Consider the following 20841-nt stretch of genomic DNA (forward strand, 5'->3'; position numbering starts at 1 on the left):
TTACATTTGTTCCCGTGGGCACCCATCAAGCACAGCACGCAAATCGTGAATACGGGAAGTCGACGGAAGCGCAAGAGCCCACTATTGCTCGTCATGGCAAGAACGCGTCCGCTGGAGCCTCCCTGGCCTGATAGGGACTGTGAGCGCTGTCGACGAAAATTGTCGTTTCGTTCATCACGCTGTTCGGCCTCATAGCGGACATGTGGCGCCTCACAACGGAGTATGCACGAACTTCCACCGTTGTTGAACTGTGTGGCGGTTTTTACAATTTGCTTGGTGCGGTCGTGAATCGCTGGATGGTGGTAGTGATAATAGACGGCATTTGATAGCTGCGTTTACTACCATTTGGAGACATCTTCAGCTGCGGGCTTTCTTACTTTCATTTCACAAAAGTCGGAGAGCCTGTATACAAGCTTATTGTTGTTTGAAGGGCACCGGAGAACGGCCTCTGGTTAGCTGCAACTAACTATAGCCCAGTTCTAGCACTTTCAGGCATGGCGTCTGCCAACCGGGCGAATGTTTTCATTGTTGGTTTCAGAATCTGTTGTATTTAGGTTCGGCTCGGTGTAGCGGCTCGATGCGAGCATAAGGAAAGCGTAACTCTCTTCAGCGTACAAATGTACGCTACTGCAGTCGTGTCTTACCTTCAACAAGCAGAGCAGCTGTGTGGCTCACGCTCCCGGCGGCGTTCGAAACTGTGCACGTGTAGTTGCCGACGTCCTTTGCAGCGATGGCTTCGATTGTCAGAGCGGCCACGTTTTCTGACAGAACTTTCACGTGCTTCCTGGGGTCGCTGTTAACCGCTTTGCCGCCGTGCGTCCAGACAAAATGGAAGGGACCCGCGCCGCTCCCGACGACACAGGTGACCGTGACCTTCTGTCCCATCACGGGATTCTTCACGAACGAAAAAGGCATGATAATTGGCAGTCCTGGAGAAAAGCATGTCACGGTAAGAGGAGTCGAAATGGCGGGAAACAGTGATTGTGATTGGTGGTAGCAGGTGTCTTACCGGGATCGACGGTCTTGCACGTAACAAAAAACCATGCTCCGAAAATCACAGAGAGACTTAGGTGGTGAGCCATGCCGGAGACCAGTCCGGAACGTACAGAGACGACTGCGCGAATCGTGGCAGGCTGTTCTTGTGGCACGGCCATTCTTGATGACGTCAGATACGCGGCATGAGAGTTCCAGGTGGACAACTAGCGCCACATCGGGGACAGTGCGAGAACCGCGATTTGAAAATGGAACCTCGCCGTCCGTTTTGGTTCGTTCACGTGGTGTAACTCGTCTTCCACCACTGTTCCCCGTGGTGCAGAGTGTGGAGGGTGCAAGAGCGAGGGGGAAGACCATGTTCACGGTACAAACGGAAGTGCAAGGTCCTCGTGCAGGAGAGAAGTGCCGCGTGCTGGGACTGAGCGCTGTATATATAACTGGCTACGGACAGGTGGCCACCATTGCGACAGTGATCAGTTATAATAGATGGATGTGGAAAATAATTGCGTCAGCAGTTAAGGTGAGCTATGGTAAAATACTGAGGTCTTATTTCATCGTGCTTCCGTAGAATGAAAACCTGAACTGCACAAAAAGTACGAAGGCAGAGAGGCGATAAACCGACGTATGGTGAATGACAACCGTAAAATCCATTCTTCTGTCCTGTTTTGTTTTCCCTTCTTCGGAGCATCGAAGGAACGCAGTTATCCTTTTTGAAAGTACAGGCCCCTCAATATGAAATGGAACAAAGTGTGAACATTTAATTATTGATTACTGCATAATTTCGTGCGGCAGGCACACTCTTTCCTTCAATTATAATTAGTTCTTCCCTTGGCGTATAATATCAAAAAAGTGATTGTGAACTTCAGCAGAGAAATAATCCAAACACTTCAGTTTCTGTGCAAACTTTTTGTTCCCTAATTCATGTTGGAGCGGCCTATACACGTATACCCCGCTTTTCCCCAGTAGACTTTCTCTGGATACAAATTTCAAATTAAACCCTTTCGCATTTGTCCTGCGGTTTAAAGTGAAATTACCTGACTTTGACTAATTCATACATTAGCATGAAGCATGAGACCAATTAGCTGCATGCAAAAGCCAACAACGCTGTTTCATTTTCTCGCCAATAACTTCAGGCGGTTTTTTTCAACCCTTGCCTCACGTTAGCTAGTACCACGACGTACACCGTGGATAGTACACTCGGCGTATCTAAAAATGCAACAGCCGTCTTGTCGCATTAAATTTTTTTAAATAGCTTTCGCTTCGTATTTATAGTAACTTCCAGCTGTTTTGTTGTAGGTACGAATTGCGCACAAAAGACACACACAGGAAAAACACGAGGGAGACTGAAACAGGCTGCTTTCAGCCGGCTTCCCCTGCGAGGTCATCTCCGCTGTGGCCGAGAACCTTCTTCGGAAGGTAAAAAAAGGAAACCGCGCCAACAACGAGGAGCGATTGCCGCGAAGAAAGACTACGGTCATCCCGTATATGCACAAGGTGGCCCACAACATGAAAAAAGTGGCAAATAGGCATGGCGTCCCTGTGGTGTTTTCGGCGCCACGCAAGCTCGCCGGGTTGTGCCCAAGGATCAGCGCGGAAGGCGCTCGACGAAGAGCATGCGTGATAAAGCATGCGGCACAATTCGTAAAATGCGCCACGGGCGTTGTGTATCTCATCCCGCTCAAGTGTGGTCGCGTGTATGTGGGCCAGACAGGACGCTGCGTGAATGAACGCGCAGGGGAGCATCAGCGTTCAATTAGGAATAGAGAAGGAGCAAATTTGCCTGCTCATTGCATTGCATGCACCGGTTGTGAGCCACTGCTGAATAATATCAGAATTCTGGGCAGGAGTAATGACCAAGTTTCCCGTGAACTTCTAGAGGCATACCACATCAAGGCAAGAGGTGATAAATGTGTGAGTGACACCTCCGTTTCATTGTACAACGCGGAAAAGAATTTTTTGGAGCGTTTTTGATGGATTGTCGCGCAGGGTTGATTTGCCTCCTTATCCTTTCCTTCCCCTCTTTGTAGGCACGTGTGCACACTGCCTATAAAGCGGCACTGAATCAAATAAACACCAGTTGATAGTTTGCGCTCTTTCAGTCTCCCTCGTGTTTTTCCTGTGTGTGTCTTTTGTGCGCAATTCGTACCTACAACAGTATGCACCAACTCGCCCAACAAGAAGTCCTTCTTAACTTCAGCTGTTTGTTATATAGGAGGCTATTTAAGAATGCAGCCCAGATTTGAACACTGAGCTTGCAGCAAATGCCGCGTTGAACAGATTACAGTTATTGATAACTACTCCATTAACGGAGTGCGCTAGGACAGGAAAGGATGACAACCTAAGAAGAATGTATCCGCGAAGAAGTTGTACAGATTCCCACAGTTCGTACCTTCTACCATGAGCGTGGCCGTAGCTGCGTCCCTGCCAACGTCGTTGTCCGCGCTGCACGTGTAGTTACCAACGTCTTCGGCAGTCACTTTTTCGATGGTCATTGTGGCGATGCTCCCGGTCACGGAAGCCGTGTACTTGTTCTTGGTGTTCGTGACGGGTCTACCCTCGTGAGTCCAGCGAATATCGAATGGCGGAGTGCCTCGTGTCACGGCGCAGGTGAGCAGAATCTTCTCTTCCAACGCAATGTTCTTCGCGAACGATATGGGCATGATCACCGGGGGCGCTGAGGAGAGAAGGGGTTGATGCGAAAAGTATACGGGCCGGTTGGAAAGAAAGGGCTGAACTACTAAGGATCAGACCGCAACTTACATTTGTTCCCGTGGGCACCCATCAAGCACAGCACACAAATCGTGAATACGGGGAGTCGACGGAAGCGCAGGAGCCCAATTGTGCTGGTCATGGCAGGACCGCGTTCACTGAAGCCTCCCTGGCCTCAAAGAGACTGTGAGTGGAGTGGGCGAAAACTGTCATTTCGTTCATCGGGCTTGTTCGGCCTCGTAGCGGACATGTAGCGCCGCACAACGGGACATGCACGAACTTTCACCATCGTTGAACTGTGTGGCGGTTTTTACAATTCCCTTGGTGCGCTCGTGAATGGCGGTTTGGGTCATAGATGGCAGTAGGTCACTGCATGTACTACCACTTGACGACGTCTTCAATTATGAGTTATTTTGCCTTTAGTTCCACGAAAAGTCATAAGCAGCGTTTACATGAATACGGCAGGATGCGTCTTGAGTCGATTTCCCGAGAGAAAGAGCAGGTTTTGAGAAGGAAAAGGGCGAAACGTCCTCTACTCTCTTCCTCGACGTTTTTGCACTTTCCTTCAAAACATGGAATGGATTCTACTTCTGTCGCATTCATGTAAACTTGGCTTTAGAGCCTGTCTACAAGCTTACATATGTGTGGCGCAAACAGCAGGCGATGGCCTCTGGTAAGCTCCAACGCTTGTCAGTCGAGCGAATGGCTTCATAAGTGGTCTCAGCTTCTGCTGTATTTAGGCTCAGAGGGGTGCATTGGCTCAAAGCGAACGTAAGAAAAGGATAACTGTCTCATCCTACAAAGGTACGCGTACTCCTGTCGTGTTCTTACCCTCAACAAGCAGAGCAGCTGTGTAACTTGCGCTCCCGGCGGCGTTCGACACCGTGCACGTGTAGTTCCCGACATCCTTTGCAGCGATGGCTTCAATTGTCAGAGCGGCCACGTTTTCCGAGAAAACCTTCACGTGCTTCCTGGGGTCGCTGTTAACCGCTCTGCCGCCGTGTGTCCATACGAAATGGAAGGGACCCGCGCCGCTCCCGACGACACAGGTGATCGTGGTCTTCTGCCCCATTACGGGATTCTTCACGAACAAAAAGGGCACGATTACTGGCAGTCCTAGAGGGGAGTATGACACGGTGAGAAGCGTCGAAATAACGAGAAAGATTGTGATCTGCGGTTCCTGCTGACTTACCGAGACCGGAGCTCTTGCACGTAACAAAAAGCCATGCTCCGAAAATCAGAGAGAGACTTAGGTGGTCAACCATACCGAAGACCAGTGCGGTACGTACAGAGACGACTTCGCGAATCGTGGCAGGCTGGTCTTGTGGCACGACGACGGTTGATGACGTCAGATAGGTGGCATGAGACTTCCAGGTGGACAACTAGCGCCACACCGGGGACAGTGCGAGAACCACAATTTGAAAGGGGTGCCACGCGATCCGTTTTGGTTTCTGCTGTGATGCTGTGACGTAGCCCAACTCTTGCACTATTTCTTCGCGGAGCTCTTGACTGGCACCTGTTCTGTGTATGCAGCTTGCACAAAGAGGAAGTGGGTATTCCGGGCTAAAAAAAAAATATATGCATGGCCCGGGCGCGGTAACTAGCGTTGCGTTCTGAAAGTGAGCGAAGCAACATTTTCTCAGAAGCAGTAGCTTATGCTTCAGTGTGGTCACGTGTAATATACGCAACTGCGGACGGAAAAATCACTACGGTAGCGATTAAGGCAAGCTAAAATATAGAGCCCAGTTCACTTCGCTGTCGTAGCATAACACACGGACGGGGTAAAAATATCAGCGCAAGACTTTCAGAATATTTTTAGACAGTCTAGAGACTGTCCGTAGACTTCTGTCTATAAAGTCTCTAAACTCTTAGAGACAAATCTTAGAGAACAGTCTATAGGCAATACAAATGCTATAGACAGTCTATAACAATCTATAGATTTATGCGTCGTGGTGGAGCAGCGCAAAGGACGGGACACAAGAAACCAGGAAGGACGTACACAGGCGCTGACTATCGACTGAATTTTTATTTCGAAACACAGAGAATATATAGCAATCATGAGGGAGTGGAACATAGATAGAAGGGTTGCTCGGTCACCGGAATCCAGAAGACAGTCACGTCAGTAGATAAAACATATTGGTAAATGTGGTGGCGGTGAAAGACGATAAAGAGAAGCGGAGGGTGTATAAGGAGGGTGTATTACCGATCATCCCTTATTTCGCGCCTTGGCCCTATACACCCTCCGCTTCGCTTTATCGTCTTTCACCGCCACCACATTTACCAATATGTTTTATCTACTGACGTGACTGTCTTCTGGATTCCGGTGACCGAGCAACCCTTTTATCTATGTTCCACCCCCTCATGATTGCTATATATTCTCTGTATTTCGAAATAAAAATTCAGTTGATAGTCAGCGCCTGTGTACGTCCTTCCTTGTGTCTTGTGTCCCGTCCTTTGCGCTGCTCCACCACGATGCAACAGTACCAACTAGCCCAGCAACTTGCGCTATAGATTTATGGCCGTACACTATTAGTAGACTTTTGTCTGTAGGCAGTCGACCATTTATATAAGGGGTGGCCATTACAGCTGTGCGCAACAAGCGATTCCGTGCCTTAATCTTGCCCCGTCAGACGGAATTGTCCGATACCCTGTTGTTTACTGCCACGGTAATTTTCCTGAGCAACCAGTTGATGCTACGCACCATCGATGACCAAAGCCGTCGTGAACTCGTTCGTCCCAGCGGCGTTGCTAACTCGGCAGGTGTAGTTCCCGATGTCTGCAGCGGAAAGTTTCCGGACGGTCAGGGTGGATATCTTCCCGGCGATTTCCTCGACTTCAACGTTGGAACTGCCGTCGGCTCGGACACCGTTCTTGAGCCACGTGAATTGCAAGGGCTGCCGCCCTCGCACTGCGAAGCATGACACCGCAACGTCTTTGCCCAGCTGCTCGTCGTTCGGAAAAGAGAACGGTTGTATTTTGGGCGCGTCTGCAACGAACAAGTTCTAGGTGAGGAAGGACTCCCATCATTTCGCGCTTACGGGAGAAATGTGGACATTATCTGTTTTCAGATAAAGCTAGAAAAGATAGGCAGAAGACGAGAATAAGTCAGTTGCTTACCGACAGCTGGGGACGCTGATATCATAGGAAGGCACCCTAATGCGGAGGCAATGTATACGAATACGTAGCCCTCGACGGACATGCTGAATAGTGTGCTTCAAAAAGTTGCGAACTGCCGATGGGAACGCGTCGCTTGGAGATCTGGCAATCCTTCTGTGCACGAGGTACGAAGGCGAAGGTGGAGCTCGTCTCTACTGAACGTGTTTTTTGGCGATGTACGGACAAGTAGCGCCACACGGTGGGGATCAACGAAGACAGAAGCAGCGATGAAAGGTTCTCAGAGGCTTGACGGAGGTGTAAGAGGAAGACGAATGTAAATGCCTAGTGTTCTTAATCACCGAGTCGACGAACTTGTTACTTGGTGGTCTTTACTGACTTTCTTAGCCATTAATCATGAAATGCTCTCTGTTACGCGTACAGGAGAAAACTATAGCGGTGCGGTTTGCGTAACACTGTTGCGATTATTAAATTCGGAGAAGTCAATTGGAGTTCAAAATGAGAGGTCGTGGCGTAAGTTAGGCTGCTGCTGCTGATGATGATGACGAAATAAATTCGCCGTTCTTTTCACACTGGTATTACCGACTGGTTCCCCGTGGCGTCTGCAGTGCGCAGGCGTAGAATATGTGTGGTTCAAACACCGAATACCTGCGCATAGATAGGCCACGACGGCCCACGTACTGGACGTACCGACATTTCTTCTCTGGTCCTTTCTCTCCCCGTTCAATGCGAGACATACGGTGGCGTTGCCTTGTTAATAGCCTAGCCAAACCTAGTTTACCTGCTCAGCCTAAGTAATACATTCACACTGCCTTTTCATTCTTTATAACCGCCCCCTCTTCCAGATCCCGTGTGTATTATGGTTAGCCGCAGAAGTTCGGCACTTGTTTCCATACCTGGCATGCCAGCCTCGAATTACGCGAGATCATCTCCCCCCCCCCCCACCTTCCCACACACACCGACACCTCTACGCACACTATTAGAAGGCAAACGTAGGGGGCGGGGGGGGGGGGGCAGAAAGTTAGGTGGGTGGATGAGATTAAGAAGTTTGCGGGGATACGATGGCCGCTACTGGCAAAGGACAGGGTTAATTGGAGAGACACGGGAGAGGCCTTTGCCCTGCAGTGGGAGTAGTCTGGCTGATGGTGATGATGATGAATGGTAAGCCTCGAGCGCATGCAACACTAACCAGTCACAACTAGTTCCGCCGTGTAGCTGTCGCTCCCGGCGGCGTTTCTTGCTCGGCAGGTGTAGTTTCCAACGTCCTCCGCGCTGACGCTGGGGATGGTTAATGCCGATACGGATTCGGTGAACATCTTCGGCGATGCTTTGCTTCCCGCCTTGAGAGGGACGCCGTCCTTGGTCCACGAGAACTGGAGTGGCTGAACGCCTCGGCTGGCTACACACGTGACCAGGAGTGTCTCCCCCAGCACGCTTTCTTTGGGGAATACGAAAGGCTGCAGTTTGGGAGCATCTGAAATAACGCCGACGACGAGAATGGCCAGGGTTTCCTTGACGAAAGGCGTGAAGCGCGCAGCTTATGAACGAACACGAAGGCGCCGCGCTCACCTTGATGACAGGTGGTTGGCTCCGCGAGCAACGCGATTCCGAAGATCAGTGACAGCATCGTTCAGGACGTTAGTACTGCGAAGAGTGCGCTGAAATGGTGCTGCGCCGAGAAGGCGGCGAGAATTTACCGCATGTGCATTGCTTCGTTTCATTCGAGTCTTAGGCCGATGCTGTAACCGGTGGCGCCACACCTGAACTGTTGAGGCAACTACTGTGGCGGTCAACTACGAAAGCGGTACTGGACAGCTAATGCATAAGAGAGTCTTGTTTTTCTTCCATGGAACGAGACAGTCGGCCTTGAGAAGTATCTCTTTCACGCACACTTGCAATGATGCCGCTGTGGTATGGTCCTTCGCAGAAAACTTGGCGTACATGGTGAATAAAGCGCAACTGGTCAATGTTTACTCCGATAAGGCGATGAAAGTGTCTATTCACAGAATTCGTAGAAGTATTTAGCCGAACAGGCTGCAATGTTAGGCGGGTCAGCATATTTTTTATATAGCGAGAAGAGAGCATGCATACATTCAGACCAGAAAACCTTAGCCCAACTATACACTTTGTGAGCTTCGGCTTTAGTGCATTGTAGGCAAGGACGAAGCCAGTGGCAAAATGCTTTGCGGCGTGCGAAGAGTTTTTTTTTTCTACCGTCAAACGAAGGTGCACTGCGAAGACCTTACATACGAAGGATATCGGAAGATGGCGAGGCTGCGGTGTCAAGCTAAAACGGCGATCAGATCGGACGACAGACGAGTTGCGGCAGCATTAGAGCGCTCCGGGCCTTTGGACATTACGTAGTGCCTTGCGGCGGACGTGCATCTTAGGTAGGCAAACGCGAGATAGACGGCAAAAATCAAAAACCAAGTATCGATGGCCGAGAGTTGGGTGCGCGTCTTCCGCAAGCTGCGTTGCTTCTTTGGCCGCTGGAATGAGTGGAATTTCCTCCTCCGCATTCAGCCGTTGTGATACTATTGTTCTCGTAACGAATCCTCACTTCCCGATGACTGCCTTGCAAAAGGATCGCGCGAAACAACAAAAGGAGGGTTCCTTAAAGCTAACCCTTCACGAGAAGCAGCGAAGTAGCGCTGTCCGAGCCAGCCGCGTTGCTGACGGTGCACGTGTAGTTTCCTATGTCCGCAGCTCCCACCTCCGTGATCGTCAACGACGACACCGTCTCGGAGAGCTGCTTGACGTGGAGCCTTCGACCGCTGGCGACCTGGCGGCCGTCCTTCGTCCAGAGGAAGCTGAGCGGTTCGCTGCCCTCCAGAACGGCGCAGTGGACGATCACTTTCTTCGGCATGGCATCGTTCGTGGGAAAAGTGAAACGCTGCACCTTCGGTGGCTCGACTGGAAAGGGAGCGAAGTGCTGTTACCCTGCGCCACATCGTCCGAGAATTATGTTTCCATCGCTGCGACCTCACCTGCTTCTCCACCGTGGACGACACTGGTGGACGCGATCGTGAGAAGCGCTAAAACGACATTCAAGCAATAGTCCGCCATCAGCATCGCTAAGACCGGGCTCCGGGTGTATGATGCTGTAGCGGAAATTCTGCGCTGTGGAGAGTTTTCTTTCGTGCCCCTCTTAAAAGGGGGCAGCGGTGCTGATCCATGTAACGGCGGGTCCTGGACAACTGGCGCCACTTAGCGGGAAAAGTACGAACGAAGCTCAGCCTTCCGCGCTCTGACGGCTTCTTTTTCACTCACGTCGACCGTTTAGTGCGCACGCATCACAATAGATGGCCTTACTGCCGCAATAGTACTGCGCAAAAAGCGACTGCGGCGACCTCTCGCGTTTTCTACCACGTGATGAGCCGGGACGTACAAGACGACGACGAGAGTATGGTGGGCATGATTCGCTGCAACAGCACCCCCCCTCCCCCCCCCCCCCAACGATTATAGGCGATTGTTTGATTGTCTAATGCCGTTAGTTGGCCCATATTTATGGCGTCTTGTGTTTACCTATCACAGTGAACTGGAGAACGGGAAAAGTCACATCGGTCCATAATAATCCAGGCAATGTGTATGAAAATTTTTATCAGGGACGCGTGACATGGTTTCCAACAGGCCGAAGATGTGTCGACGATTTCACTTTTCAAAGAAGGATCGAACAATTGGAATTGGTAGTTAACCATGGCACTGACACATATTGATACGCTCATGTACCGCGAATAATATAACTGCGTCGAAGACCAGAATATGAAGCAGAATTCAGGCGACGAGAGAGCAGAATCTTGACGAGGCCATGCATCAAATATGCGAAGCTCACCTACCCGTTACGACAAGGCTTGCGGTGAATCTGTCGCTTCCACCGTCGTTAGAGGCCACACAAGTATAGTTTCCAATGTCCGCTGCCGAGACTTCACGAATTGTGAGTGTGGACATCTTGTCAAGTGGATGTTTGACGTCAAACTTTGGCGGACTCACAAGCTCTTCGTCCTTCATCCACACATACGACAGTGGCGGTTGTCCTTCGGTCGCAAAGCAAGACACCGTGACATCTTTCCCAATGGGGTGTTCCTTCGGAAAGAAGAACGGCTGTATCTTGGGAAGTTCTGCAACGTTATAATGGTCAAGTTTGAGGAAATATCCGACAAGGACGACAGGTGTTCTGTGGTAACGGATACACGGCGTGCAACGTACCCTTGTGAAACGTTTCGCACGGAGTAAGACATGATGTTGGGCTAGTCGGTTCATGGTTAGAGCGAAACAAAACTGCGCGAAGACGACGGGACAAAAGAAAGGCACGAATACACACACACAAAGCGCTTTGTGTGTGTGTATTCGTGCCTTTCTTTTGTCCCGTCGTCTTCGCGCAGTTTTGTTTCGCACGGCCATTCCCATAAGTCCGCATGTTTTCTCCGAGGCTTACTATATGAAATTCCACGGGGATTCCGAATGATTATTTTGTGGATGTGTGCGAATTATGCGGACCGCACGGAATGTTATACGGACTGTACGGACAATACATATGGAAAGGGCGGAGCACATGCGGACTCCGTGTGACGTCCAGACATCGTGTGGCAACCATGTCGAAAGCACATGGAAACTACAAGGAAAACATGATAAGAGCATGGCGATTTCGATTTGGTTTAGATATCCTGCCGACTCCGTGTGTTCCCATAACTCATAACTGTATATGCGGGGCCGATACGGAACGTTTCAGGAGGGCAAAGATGGGCATCGCCTCTTCACGGTAAGCCAACGAACCGGACTGGCATTGGAGTCGAGGCACTCACCTACGGCGAAGTTCATTTGCGTGGTCATGTACACTGTCGCAAGGCGCAGGAGCATACTTCTGGCCTGAACCATCTTGCAGCTGGTGCGCCAAACTCTCGAGAGCCGTAGTATCCGGAGACCAGTTGGGCGCAAAGATATTTATGGTCGTGAGAGCGGGAGCAAGTGACCGCGCTCTGCAGCGTGACAAAGATTTCTGAACGCAGCGCAACGTCAGAAGAGGCTGCAAAGAAATTAGAGCCAAACTTCTCTCTTGGTGCGGGCTGCTGGCGCCACGTAGCGGTTGATCCAGGAACTGCGGTGAACGCGGTAAGCGTTTGAACGCGAGATATGGGTGGCAAGAAAGTAGTGCGTTGATTTTGGCTGTTATCCCATGATCAGATTTCTTCTACCGCGTGCAGTTTCATATGTCATTTTATGAGGTAATCATCCCACAGCATTATCCCATAGCCGGAGGAAATAGTGTTGCTAAAGAATATACGAAAAGAGGGAAGCTCGTATTTGTGCCGCCATGAATTTTCTGGTAGGACCACGTAGTATTCCACAACCGAGTAGAGAGGTCCAATCCTTTCACGCTAGGAAACGTTTTGAAACGCACAAACCGTCTTCCGCCCTCGGCAATTCAACGACGACCCTAACTAACGCTGAAGCCTGAAAGCAAAATGAGCTTGCGTCATCTTTGTGTCACATACTTTGTCATTGTGTGCAGTCGCGTTCAGGACCGTCCAACATCATTAAAAAATTTTCACCAAAAACTAGTCCAAATGGAATTATTACGTTCCAAAGAAGTGGACGGACTGACCAAGTAAAAGCCGCAAAATTATGTTGTGTGATAAATGCAGGTGAGGTGCTTTGAAAAGGTTATCTTAAACGTTACTAAGCACCTTCCTGCCTCCTCTTCTAAGTTGGGAACACTTCGGACGACTTTGACTTTCACAGTGAAGTTGGTCTCTTCTATAGTAGGATACAACTTTAGAAAACAGCAGTTGCTAACACTGGGCCGCGGTCCGCGGTGTCTTGTATTACTCCGCTGGCCAATCGCAACTGTAAACGAAATCGGCTTTTTAACGTTTGACTATATCAAACAAGCCACGTATAAAAAATTCCAGAGCTCATAATTCTTTTTCTTGAGATAAGCTTCTTGGTTACGTAACAAGAAACGTTAAACCAGCGGACTACGTTTTCGTCGTGGAGGAATTCTGTGCGCAAAGGCTGAATGTGGGCGGATCTTCACTGCAGACTTAAGTTGTATCCGACTTTGTTACTGAGAAGTGATGAAGGTCGCTTTGATAAACGAATAACTTAAAAGGGCACTGGAGACAAATGAAGTTGGCTAGTATCAACAGAGTAGCGCGTTCTAATCACATAAAGGACACCGCAAACAGAGCTTTCATAAGGTGGAAAAGACCGAAAATACAAGCACAGGTGTCGCCATCACCGGCCGATTTCGCAAGTAAAACGCATGGTCGACGTCGTCGACATCGATACTTGTGGCTACGTTGCATCGCGATTGACTTTAAGACGGTGGCAAACCGTCCTTTTCGGCAATTACGTCACGAGTTTGAATCGCCTGGCGGGAATATGTTTAGATAAAATTCTGTTGGTGATAAATACCTCTTTTTCTGCTGGACAAACGTCAGCATAGCCGAAAAAAGCTAGAGAACCAATGTTTACTGAGAACTATGATTGCGTGGAATTGTACGCAGTGTCCTTTAAACAAAGCGTAGCTCAAACACTTTGGGATCAAGTCAACCGTCCAGTTCGTTATGCCGAGTACCTTGTGCTAATCGCGTGCAATAATGGTAAAAATGCACTTTTTGTTTCTTTTTTAGGCCGTTGACTGACCTGTAAGCACAAGCTCCGCCGTTAAGCTGTCCGTGCCGAAGCGATTCGTGGCTTGACAGGTGTAGTTTCCGACGTCCCTCGACGACACGTTCGGCAGCGTCAGAATGCTGACCGTTTCGCTGAACATCTTGGCGAGGGCGTCGTTTCCCGAAAGCAGCTCCCGCCCGTTTTTAAACCAGGCGAAATTGATCGGCTCCGATCCAATGTGGGCATTGCAGGAGACTACGATCTTGGTGTGGAGCCGAGGATTCTTGGGAAAGGCGAACGGCTGAATCTGAGGCGCCTCTGGAACAGCGTGACACGAGACTCTCGTAGGCTTAAACCATTCAGCAGCTGACGAGAGGGACTATTCATAGAGCATGGAAGAAATGTCAGGAAAAGAAGGCTTACCACTGCTTCTGCAGGGAACCGAAGCGATTAGGACCACAGCCAGCTGAATGACACATACCAGAGTAGTGCTCATACCTCTGAGGTGGAAGCTGCACCAATTGTACAGTGGCACGGAAGGCGCTTTGCTACTTCAGCAGACGAAGGAGAACTGGCTTCGCACCCCAACGGCAGAGACGTAGAGAAAGCCAGACGTAAGGGACGGACAACTAGCGCCACGTCGCGGGATATACAGCAACAACTCGGGAGAAGCAAGGAATCAGCGTCTGATGAAAGCGAACGTTTTAAGCCTGCGCCGAGTGGATTTAGTCGGAACTCGTAAAAAGCGTAGCGTCTACTGCAAGTAATATCGCGCTGGCGGCTAGCGGTGCGATTTACGTGGATGCTAAGAAACATGTATACAAATACTGCTGCGACGAAAGTGCGACGCTGATGTTCGGATGGCGCAATAAATGCTCAGGTTACGTTGCAGCTTGCATTTAAAAAAAGCAAACGAAAACAAAAGGAACTTTAAGGCAATACGTAAGGGATTCACAAGAACTTAGTTGAAACGGTCAAGCTCGTACATTAAAGTTGAGGTAAAAATGCCCGATGTCAAAGTTCTACGGCGTTCGTTGCCAGCTTAAGGTTGCGAAATGCTTACTCGGTAACCAAGAGATCAAGCTGCAGAAAATTACATGGTAGTAAGGTATCCTGGCCATTTGGGCCATATGTTGATGATGCACTTTAAGAAGTAAAATGTCTCACTCATTTAAACGTAGTGCATCAATAAATTTCATTGACTGCGACGCTTGTTTCAGTTCCCTTCTCTCTGGTTCGTGGACCTAGTCAAGCCCCGTCAGAGGCTTTTATCCTCGGTTGTCAACATCCGTGATGTTTCAATAAAGATTTCGTTTCATGTTCTTCGACTTCAGCGCCGTATAGCGCACATATAGGAAAATGTCTGCTTTGCACAAAACTTTCCTACCCTGTTTGAAACTCGTTAGACAGATCTGAACTAGTTTCAATTTCAGGCGCAGTCTTGCAGTTTAGATACACGCTGAGCAGGGTCGCGCTCTTTACGCGTTAGGCTTAACTCTGTCTACCCGCCAACACAGCTGTGCAGGCGCCCGGGCTGCCTCCTCAGTCGAGGCTTTCGTGTTCGTAGTTTACACCCCATATTCGTTAGTCTTGCTCCATGAGCGAGGCCAATTTCATACCTACAGGAAGTACTAATCAATATAGTTTTCAACCACAGCAACAACGCCGACTTCAAAGAGTGCGAAGCTTCTCCGCACAGGCCTCCGCAAGGACTCTCATTTCGTCTTACCCTCCACGAATAAAGCGGCTGTGTACTTCGCAGCCCCAGCGGAGTTGGACACCGTGCACGTGTAGTTGCCAAAATCCTCGGGGCCCACGGCTTCGATGGTCAGAGCGGCCACGTTTTCAGCGAGGACCTTGACGTGCTTCCTGGAACTGCTCGTCACCGAGTCTCCACCGTGTGTCCAGACGTAATGAAAAGGTCCTGCGCCGCTAGAAACAGCGCACATTACTGCTATCTTCTGCCCCAAGACAATGTTCTCTGGGAACGAGAAGGGCATAATCGCTGGCCGTCCTGAAGGAGAAGACAGTCGTAGTCGGAGGAACTGCGGTTACGAAGAAGAAAAGGGCCTCACAAAAGGCCAGTTTGGAAGAACTCACCGGCATCGAGGCCTCCGCAACGGACTAAGAAGAGCGATCCGATGATGACTAGGGAGAGTAACTGGTGGGCCATGACCTCAGAAGGGCCTCGTGCCACAAGCTTGCGATATGCTCAGTACAGCCTACACATCAGCTGCGCGACCGTTCGTTAACTGCTTCCGAGGCAGGGAAGAGCGGATGGCGCCTGAACCGACAGACGTTGGCACCTCGGACAACTAGCGCCACTCCGAGGATATTGTGAGAAACAGGCACTGACGCCGGCTTTTTTCGTTCTCCAAGTACCGCGGAGATCAAACGTTAGCCAACTTCTCGGAGAATAGGATGTTTTGTGTAGCTTTCAGTAAGAGCACACTTCGCAGAGAGTGCCAAGGTAGTAGAGGAGGAGGAGGCTGTCGCTGAAAGCCTGAGTCTTCTTTGCATTTGGCAGTTCGCAAAGGGAGCGCTCTGCTGTGAACTAGATGCATCATGTGCGAAGTTTCGAAGCAGCTGTCCACGGGAGGGTTCAATAGCTGAATGTTTCGAGCTGACTTTCATGCTGTGGCCGCAAATTGTTTTCATTATCTAAGATATCCCAAGAAGCACGTGTACCTCACCTTCGACGATCAGCGACGCTGTGTAGCTGTCCGAGCCGTGCGCGTTGGTCACAGAGCACGTGTAGTTTCCCAGGTCCTCGGCCGAAACCTTGTCCAGCGTAAGAGTGGCGATGTTGGCCGTGTCTTCCTTGGCGTGCCTCGTGGCGCTGTTGCCGATTCGGCGGTCGTTGTGGCTCCACTCGAAGCGAAAGGGCCCCTGGCCTCCGATCACCACGCATGCGACGCTGGCTCTCTCGCCGAGAGCGGTGTTTCTGGAGAACGCGAACGGCTGGATGTCCGGAATCAACGAACGCCCGGTTGGCGCGTTTCTTCGAGGTCTCTTCGCCATAGGTGGCGCCTTTTCTTCGTACCCAGTGTTCACTGAGGGTAACTGCCGCTCCCCACGGGAACTTTCGGGTGAAACTATAGTTGCGGTACATACGAGAAAAAACGCCAGACAACTCCAATGCACCGAGACCGACGGTGCTAGCTCCATCGCAGTCTATGTTGCGCCTGCTGCGTTTTTTCGCGTGAAGTGTTTCTGCAGCAGCGCAGGAGCGGTCGCAAGTTCCGCTGGAACTCACGTAGTGCCGGTTTCTGCCGCTTGGGTACGCTGCAGCTAGCGGGAGCGCAAGACCGTGGACAACTAGCGCCACTCATAGTGAATCCAGTGTACTATGGAAAAAGTTTCATTTTTACTTTTCGGTTGTTTTCTTTCTTGTATATTTCGTTGTTTTTTACGATAACCAGGGCATGAAATGGTTTGCGAACAGGTGTATTTGTTTCGCATCTTCTTTGAATATTTATCGCGCAGCTACTGTAGCTTAGGAAGCATTCGCAACCATGTCATCGCCAGCCAGATTGAGCGAATTTCAGGACAGAGCCCTGCACTGCCCACCGCATTGCGCCTGCTGCTCTTACATTATCCCAGAAAGCTGCTTACTGCATCTAAATATCTGGAACTCTGCCGCCTCGAAAGCTTTTTGTTCCATTTGTACCAACCTGTAGCTCCAATAGATCTGACACTCCACTGGCTTATCAGTCCTGCACATTTTTTCTGCTGTATAGCCATTTTCAGACCTTATTTCGGCTCAGAAGCAATCCTGTTATCGCAACCCCTGCCTTGTTCCTTTCCATCCATCGCTTCGCTACTCTTAGTTACAATTCTGGCCTTTATGTTAGTCTACATTTTTCAGACGGATACTTGATTTCTACTGTAGTACCTGGACTTTATATTTAATTTGCAATAACGTGGATAAGCTGCGCCTCATAAGCTGAGAATGACAGACAAACGCATGCGTTCCCGATCTTATCGCCTATTTTGGTGTCATACGGTTTTGATCTGCCGAATTACTGGACTTGGACAAGTGCATTCCTTGACTACTGACAGTAGTAGTCAACGCCTGACAGATATTGTTGCTCCTTGCCTAGACCGTCATAATTACTTTCGTTTTAAAAATACATTTGACCTCTCCTCACAGTCATTCCCTGTTACTGATCCCGTGAGTTAGTCACCATGACAAAGTCGCCAGCTGACTGGAGGCTGCTGCGTTTTACGGATTAATTCTTGTACCAAACTCTCCCAGAACAGGCGCTTTGCATACTTCTTGACAACAAGCATTCCGCAACAATGCAGAGATGGGTCTCCATGGGACGCTCGCAACGGCATTGTTGAGCGTTAAAAAAAAAAAAAACACTAATGCCCACTTTTGCAGTTGTGTTTTTGCGTTTCGTATGCTGAGTTCTTGAGTTAGCTTGAGGAGATACAGGAAACACAAGAATGATTTTAACTGAAATCAGGCGCTTGATGAATAATGTGAATGGCACGTCGCAGCTCTGTAATCTCTTGCAATTGGGTTAACGCGGCAAAATATTTTGCTTTCAGGTTGCCAAGCCCATGATGAGGACTAGGAGACAACGGCAAGGAGTTAGGACACTGTCTACAGGCCAGCCCCTGCACGTAAGTTACTGGCTGTTTTTCTCGATTGTATATTCCTGAAAAGCTGTGCCGTCAGTGTTCACTGCAGTTAAGATGGCTCATTGCACAGTCGATGACAGAAACGTGTTTTGCTAGCTCCGGATAAGTAAGCAACATAAAACAAAGGCCCACTTGCAGGTATAGTTTACGTTGACCAGTTATCTCCATCCAGCTTTGCTGATTACCGGTCAGAAATTTTTATAGTAAAGATATTATGCTGTACTTTACATTGGGAGGAGTGGGGGTAGGGTTAATACAATGCAGTTGCTATGGTTTCGGTGGAGCGAAATAGGGTACAGCTGTTATGAGCACTCCTCAATTACGAAACTCAAAATCGAAGTCAATAAGTCACTACTACTTTCGACGCTGTTTGAGGTGAGCTGTGCAGTCCTCTGTACGTGAAGGAGCAACTCTACGGAAATTGCGCCTACCTTCCACTATGAGGGCCGCCGTCGCGGTGTCGCTGCCGAAGTCGTTGGTCACGGTGCAGGTGTAGTTGCCGACGTCTTCGGCGGCCACTCTCTCGATGGTCATCATGACCACGTTGTCGACCACCGAGCGGGAGTACTTGGTCCCGCTGTTCGCGAGGACCCTGCCGTCCTGCTTCCACACGAAGTGAAACGGTTTTCTTCCGAGGGCCGCGACGCACGTGACGCTCACCTTCTCTCCCAGAGTGACGCTCGGTGGAAACGCCAGCGGCTGGATACGAGGCTGGTCTGCGCACCAAATGAAAGCAGAGCTAACGCTCTTCGTACGTCGTGAATGCGCGTGCGTTGCAGCCTGGATTTCCCATTTACCTTGAGTCGCCGCATGGATGGCCCCAAACAGGCCGAAAACTATAGCCAGTGCAGCCGCGTTGATCTTGTGCCCAGATGAAGCCATATTCTTGCAGACTGAGCGGGGAGATCTCTGCAGATGTAAGGCTGCAATCTAACGGGCGACGACTCTTTCCAGCCTACAGAGAGAGGGTGGAGTGTAACAGCGGTTTTGCTTTTTTTTTTCTATGGAATATACTGAGAAGCTGCGGGCAGCTAGCGCCACACCGTGGTCGCCATCGCAAGCACTTCGCCGTGTTTCGGATGAAAGACGCTCGGATAGAATCAGAGGGCATAGCAAGTCTTTCGGAATTCGCAATCGGCCCCAGACAGACTGCGAACCGTCTAGTTATCGCAATGTTTGCCTGGTTATTACACGTTGTTTTCGATACATCCGTCTTGAGAAATTCAAAATGTACATGAAAGGGCGCGTTCAGCAGAAGTTTGTTTTCTGAGCGGAAGGCGAGCGCGGACAGCCTGCAGTATGTAGGGGCTTCCGCGACGTGCAGTGCGTCTGAATGCGAAGCATGATGCGTGCATTATAGACAGCGCCCACAAATATGCGGAGAAGTCTGCAGAATATGGCAAAAGGCGTTAAGATTCACGCGACCTGCAGCCGCATTCAATATTCACTTCTCGTATGTCGACTTTGCAACGCACTTCGCAGGAAACTAACGGCGGCCCGAAACTGAGGCCTGGCTCACGGCGGTATTGGTGTGTAATCTCGTGCAGACAGCGTCATCCGCGTAGAATGTCTTGACTGCAAAGTTCTTCGTTCGCTTGCTGGCAATGACAGCTTTATCCCGCTCGGACGTAGGAAGTGGACGCCCAGAGAAATACGTCATGCGTGGTCATCTGACCCTGGTGGGTATCGTAGTGAGCATTGTCACGGAGGGGCGCTACAGTCTAGAAATATTTTTCGAACGATGCATTCATTCACAGTAGAGCGTAAAGGTTTACTCCAGCGAAACATTCTCACTGGCCTGATTTTTTTCAGATGCTACTTTTCCTACGGGCCGCCGCGGTGGCTCAGTGTATGGTGCTCGGCTGCGGACACGAAAGACGCGGGTTCGATCCCGGCCGCGGCGGTTGACTTTCTATGGAGGAGAAATTCTAGAGGCCCGTGTATTATGCGATGTCAGTGCACGTTAAAGAACCCCAGGTGGTCGAAATTTCCGGGACCCTCCACTACGGCGTCTCTCATAGCCTGAGTCGCTTTGCGACGTTAAACCCCATAAACCAAACCAAACCAAACCTTTTCCTATGGAGACCAAACTTTGTGCAGTATAGCGTAATGGGCGCCCGTCCGCACTTTACTGCAGCACTGACCTGTAACGAGCAGTTGGGCGCTGTAGGTGTCTGTACCGACCGCGTTGGATGCTTGGCACGTGTAGTTCCCCACGTCTTCAGCGGTCACTTGTGGAACCGTAAGCGTCGAGATGGTCGCAGACAGCGTCTGCGGCACAGCCCGCTCTCCTGAAGTCACTAGTCGGCCATCCTTGAACCAGGCGAACCGAATCGGTTGCGCACCCCGTATGGCGATGCAGGACACGACGAGTGTCTCGAGCAGGGGGTGGTCCTTAGGGAAGTAGAACGGCTGCAATCTGGGCGCCTCTGTGCGACGAAGAACGAGGGACAGAGCGCGCTGTTAAAGCCAATGGGAAGCGCTAGTTCCCCACCGGATTGCTCCGTTTGTGTGGTGCGCGTGTTACCTTGTTCCTTCGCCGTAGAAGAGATGACGGTCGTTCCGAGTAAGAGCCCAATGACCCAGGCTAACGCCGGAGAAGACATGACGTGTGCCTTAGCGCCGTCGATGTCGAGAGTCTAGTGTGGTGTTCGCAGAGCAGCATTTATATACGCTCAGAACCGCCGATACGGACAACTAGCGCCGCGTAGAGTACATCACCGGAACCACGCAACAGCGGCCAGCGATTTGAGCCCCAATTTT

The 20841-nt window shown here is 50.2% G+C and overlaps 2 protein-coding genes and 1 long non-coding RNA gene across 16 annotated transcripts in view; 1 reads left to right on the forward strand and 2 right to left on the reverse strand.

Annotated features, from left to right (window-relative positions):
- The window catches only part of LOC149336497 (uncharacterized), a 111669-nt gene that overhangs the window by 55412 nt on the left and 35416 nt on the right, over positions 1–20841 (forward strand). The window contains exon 3 of the long non-coding RNA XR_016284286.1: positions 17986–18060. This is a non-coding gene — a long non-coding RNA (uncharacterized LOC149336497). The remainder of the gene's footprint in view (positions 1–17985; positions 18061–20841) is intronic.
- LOC149336498 (cell adhesion molecule Dscam1-like) overlaps positions 1–20841 on the reverse strand; it is a 130356-nt gene that overhangs the window by 52977 nt on the left and 56538 nt on the right. Inside the window, exons 1-2 of one of the 14 annotated variants that reach the window (XM_089552952.1) lie at positions 11619–11934; positions 10653–10934 (exon numbers count right to left, since the gene is read on the reverse strand). The exons of 6 other annotated variants lie outside the window; for them this stretch is intronic. In XM_089552952.1, coding sequence (XP_089409078.1) covers positions 10653–10934; positions 11619–11691 — 355 coding nt within the window. In that variant the 5' untranslated portion in view covers positions 11692–11934. Of the gene's footprint in view, positions 1–4; positions 127–644; positions 930–1009; positions 1112–3382; positions 3668–3753; positions 3881–6403; positions 6689–6819; positions 7011–9441; positions 9698–10652; positions 10935–11618; positions 11935–15157; positions 15389–16121; positions 16597–20841 lie in introns of those variants that run through there. 7 more of the 14 variants (XM_089552949.1, XM_089552948.1, XM_089552943.1 and 4 more) reach the window with 7 other exon arrangements.
- LOC149336502 (leucine-rich repeats and immunoglobulin-like domains protein 1) lies at positions 18066–20816 on the reverse strand. The gene is made up of 4 exons (XM_089553610.1): positions 20606–20816; positions 20223–20507; positions 18510–18794; positions 18066–18121 (listed from the first exon to the last, which is right to left on the reverse strand). The coding sequence occupies exons 1-4, from the start codon at positions 20682–20684 to the stop codon at positions 18066–18068; spliced, it is 705 nt and encodes a 234-aa protein (XP_089409736.1). The 5' UTR covers positions 20685–20816.

The sequence above is a fragment of the Amblyomma mixtum genome, chromosome 7 (assembly GCF_055824585.1).
Source record: "Amblyomma mixtum isolate Tamu chromosome 7, ASM5582458v1, whole genome shotgun sequence".
Classification (NCBI taxonomy): domain Eukaryota; kingdom Metazoa; phylum Arthropoda; class Arachnida; order Ixodida; family Ixodidae; genus Amblyomma; species Amblyomma mixtum.

Bases quoted from the DNA above. Each gene is read 5' to 3' on its own strand.
- LOC149336502 (XM_089553610.1), bottom strand. From the start codon at position 20,684: ATGTCTTCTCCGGCGTTAGCCTGGGTCATTGGGCTCTTACTCGGAACG. The intron at 18,795-20,222 runs GTCAGTGCTGCA...TTTGGTGCGCAG, and splicing joins CGCCCAACTGCTCGTTACAG to ACCAGCCTCGTATCCAGCCG. The intron at 18,122-18,509 runs GTAGGCGCAATT...TCTTAACTGCAG, and splicing joins GGCGGCCCTCATAGTGGAAG to TGAACACTGACGGCACAGCT.